This window comes from Callospermophilus lateralis, unplaced genomic scaffold, assembly GCF_048772815.1.
Source record: "Callospermophilus lateralis isolate mCalLat2 unplaced genomic scaffold, mCalLat2.hap1 Scaffold_65, whole genome shotgun sequence".
Lineage (NCBI taxonomy): Eukaryota > Metazoa > Chordata > Mammalia > Rodentia > Sciuridae > Callospermophilus > Callospermophilus lateralis.
The window spans coordinates 4,413,283-4,417,036 of record NW_027514826.1 but is presented as its reverse complement, the minus strand read 5'-3'; the positions used below and the strand labels follow the sequence as shown (position 1 = coordinate 4,417,036).

The 3,754-nt window shown below is 37.3% G+C and overlaps 1 protein-coding gene across 2 annotated transcripts; it reads left to right on the top strand.

Moving 5' to 3' along the window:
- Positions 1-1,729: 1,729 nt before the first annotated feature.
- Positions 1,730-2,983, top strand: LOC143389856 (dual specificity protein phosphatase 18). 2 transcript variants are annotated; one of them, XM_076842623.2, is made up of 2 exons: positions 1,730-2,711; positions 2,803-2,983. In XM_076842623.2, the coding sequence occupies exon 1, from the start codon at positions 2,126-2,128 to the stop codon at positions 2,690-2,692; it is 567 nt and encodes a 188-aa protein (XP_076698738.1). In that variant the 5' UTR covers positions 1,730-2,125; the 3' UTR covers positions 2,693-2,711; positions 2,803-2,983. The 2 variants fall into 2 exon arrangements, with proteins under 2 accessions (XP_076698738.1, XP_076698739.1); XM_076842624.2 differs by lacking the exon at positions 2,803-2,983 and having other exon boundaries at positions 1,730-2,290; positions 2,401-2,685.
- The last annotated feature ends 771 nt before the right edge of the window (positions 2,984-3,754 follow it).

Below are 3,754 nucleotides of genomic sequence, written 5' to 3'. Positions count from 1 at the left end.
GAAAAGTTTGACTTTGACTCACAGTTACAGAGGTTTTAGTACATGGATTGACACAGTTGTTTTGGGTCTGTAGTGAGGCAATACAACATGGCATAAATGGAGCAAACTTTCTCAGTTCATGGTAGCTGATAAGACAAAAGAAAGGGTCAGGGGTTCTAATATAATTTTTTCTGTCATGGACCCAATGTCATTTCTTCCTTCCACAAGACCTTACCTCCTACCTCCTAAATGTCCCGCCATCTTTCAATAGTGCTACTGACAGGTGACCCAACCTTTAGCATATGGGCTTTTGGGGACACTGAAGTTCCAAACCATGACACTATCATTATTGAATATACTAGTAATGTGAAGATATTAAACACATATTTTCTTTCATATGTCATATTATCTGATGCATTCAGCTTTGATGATATTCCAGGAAACACTAACTATAAAACTTTTCAGGAATTTTATTATGATACCACAAATTAAGTTTATTCTAGTGTTGTAACAAAACTCCTAAAAGTATTATGTGAGACCAGATCTCCAAAGTTATCATTAAGCATATATTATTTACTAGTCATAGAGGGAAGGAAAACTGGTATTTCTAGTGTCTAAAGGGCATATTAGCAGGCATACATGTATAATAACACACCTAAATACCAATCAGTTTTATAAATACATGTGTTCATTTTCGAATATTTCAATGATTCAAAACATTTTTGTGATTCTAAAACTCAAATCTTTAATAGCCATTAAAAAAAAATATATATATATATATATATGAAATATGTTAATTTTTTTTCTTGACATTGGAATTTTATTTATTTGTGTGTGTTATGTATCTATATGTATGTATGTATATATATATATATATATATATATATATATATATATATATATATATATATATATATTATATTGCTTCTGGGGTCTATACACAAAAGATTTAAAAACAGCATATTACAGGGACACAGCCAATCAATGTTTATAGCGACACATTCACAATAGCTAAACTGTGGAGTCAACCTAGATGCCCTTCAGTGGATGAATGGATAAAAATAATGTGGCAAATATATACAATGAAATTTTACTCAGCAATAAAAGAAAATAAAAATCATGGCATTTGCAGGTAAATGGATGACCTTGGAAAAGATAATGCTAAGTAAAGTTAACCAATCAAAAAAAAAAAAAAAAAAAACAAATGCTGAATGTTTTCTCTGATATAAGGGGTGGGGGGTGACTCATAGCATGGTAGGGAGGGGGAGCATGGGAGATAGATGAATTCTACATAGGGCAGAGAGGTGGGAGGGAAAAGGAGGGGGGAGGGGATTAGCAAGAATGGTGGAATGTGATACACATCATTATCCAAAGTACATGTATGAAGACACGTATTGGTGTCAACATAGTTTATATACAACCAGAGATATGAAAAATTGGGCTGTATGTGTGTAATAAGAATTATAATGCATTCTGCTGTCATTTATTTTAAAAATACATAAATAAATAAAATTCCAATATCAAGAAAACAATTAACATATTTCTTCATTAAAATATCCCTAATGAAAAGAGAAATATTGCAAATGTTTTTGAATAAAATTTATTTGATTTTAGATATTTGAATTAGTTTTCATTGACAGGACACAAAATATAACTAATATTAATGTAGCATTATAATCTCAAGAATATTTTTATTTATGTCTGTTTTAATCATGAAAATTTTCACTTTGAAATCCGGGAGGGGCTGCTCCCAGCGCAGAACGGAAACCGAGATTTCTCCCGAGACCTGGGCAGCGGACGTCTCCCCCCGAGGAGAAACCATTATTATGGAAATCAGATTGCTGGGCCGGCGGGGATTGCGGTCTGTGCTTCCGAGCCGGTCTCTCTCTTTGAGAACCTTGGCTGGGGATAATCGGTGCCACTTCTTCATGAACGAACCCCCTTGTACTCCTACTGGAGAGAGGATCTAGCCAAATTGCTGAGACTGGCCTTGAATTTGCAGTCCTCCTGCCTCACCCTCTCCAGTTGCTGAGATTATGGACCTGTGCCACCACACCAAGATCACAACATCCTTTTAAGTTTTCCAGGTACACAGCTTAGAAAAATGCAGGCCTCATGTGTCACCAACTGCTGACCCACCACCTTGATGACAGCACCCCTGTGCACCTTCCCAGTTCAGTTCCGGCAGCCCTCAATCAGCGGCCTCTCACAGATCACCAGAAGCCTGTACATCAGCAATGGTGTAGCTGCCAACAATAAGCTCTTGCTGTCCAGCAACCAGATCACTTCAGTCATCAATGTCTCAGTAGAGGTGGTAAATACCATCTATGAGGATATCCAGTATACACAGGTGCCTGTGGCTGACGCACCCATCTCCAAGCTCTATGACTTCTTTGACCCCATTGCCGACCACATCCACAGTGTGGAAATGAAGCAGGGCCGTACACTGCTACACTGTGCCGCTGGCGTGAGCCGCTCAGCCACTTTGTGCCTTGCCTACCTCATGAAGTACCATGCCATGTCCCTGCTGGATGCCCACACATGGACCAAGTCATGCCGGCCCATCATCCGACCCAATGCTGGCTTTTGGGAGCAACTCATCCATTATGAGTTCCAGCTGTTTGGCAAGAATACTATACACATGGTCAGCTCCTCAATGGGAATGATCCCTGACATCTATGAGAAGGATGTCCGTTTGATGATTCCACTGTAAATCATCTCCTAGGCCCCTGCTTTGGGTCCAAGTACAGACCTATTATTGATCCTATATCAGGATCTGAACTTGAAGGATCTTTGTTGATACAGGAATGCACCAGATGATACCTTTTATAAGGGCAAAAAAAAAAAAAAAGAAAGTGATACCACAGCTTTCAACTTTGTAACCTATATCTTTAAAGATTAAACTTGATTGTTAGAGGTGAAGATAAATTTTCTACCCTATGAGTGGCAGGCCATGGCTGCTGGCCAGAGGGTGAAATAAGGCAGGTGGTACACTGGGGAGAGACCAGAGCACCAGTTTCTGGAATCTGCTGTCCTTCGCTAGACTGAACAACTCATAAATGAGACTGCCACAATCCTACTTTGTTCCTTCAAACCCAAAACCAGACCCTTAAGCATCATGGCACCCCCTGAACTTTTCACAGTAAGTGCCAACCTACTGGATAAGTGGCCTTCAAATAGTGCTCTAGGAACCCTATAGGCCCCAAACAACCCACATCCATCAGTGGCCATACTCTAGTTTTCTAAGATCAAATTTACACAGAAGATAGTTTTCAAATAAACATTCCAATATTAAAAAAAAAAAAGAAAATTTTCACTTTGAAATTGTTAACATTTCAATTGATCTATTACAAATATGCAAATGAAATTGTGACTCCTCCAGCTAATGTTTTATCCATACCAATGTATATTGTGATATTGTAAAATAAATAATTGGACCACTGATTTAGCATACTCAACATTATCAAAATATGTAAATATTTAAGTGAAATACTTGCATATTCATAAAATGTTGAAAATTTAATTAAAATGCCTAATGTTCTTTAATCTTCTTTTTTTCTATGAAAACACCTGCTAAGGAATAAGAATTATGTATTTTTATTTGCTTGCAAAACTGGCCTTTACTAATTTACTTAGAAATGACTAGAAATGCACTGAGATGCAGAAGTTGTTGTCACTGTATTGAAAGAAGAGGTTAATTATCTTTTGGGGACTTCATGATTTTTAAGAGCTAGTAGGGTTACATGAAAGAAGATCATATAGAGAATTGCATGCT

Coding starts and splice junctions, on each gene's coding strand:
- LOC143389856 (XM_076842623.2), top strand. CDS start 2,126: ATGACAGCACCCCTGTGCACCTTCCCAGTTCAGTTCCGGCAGCCCTCA.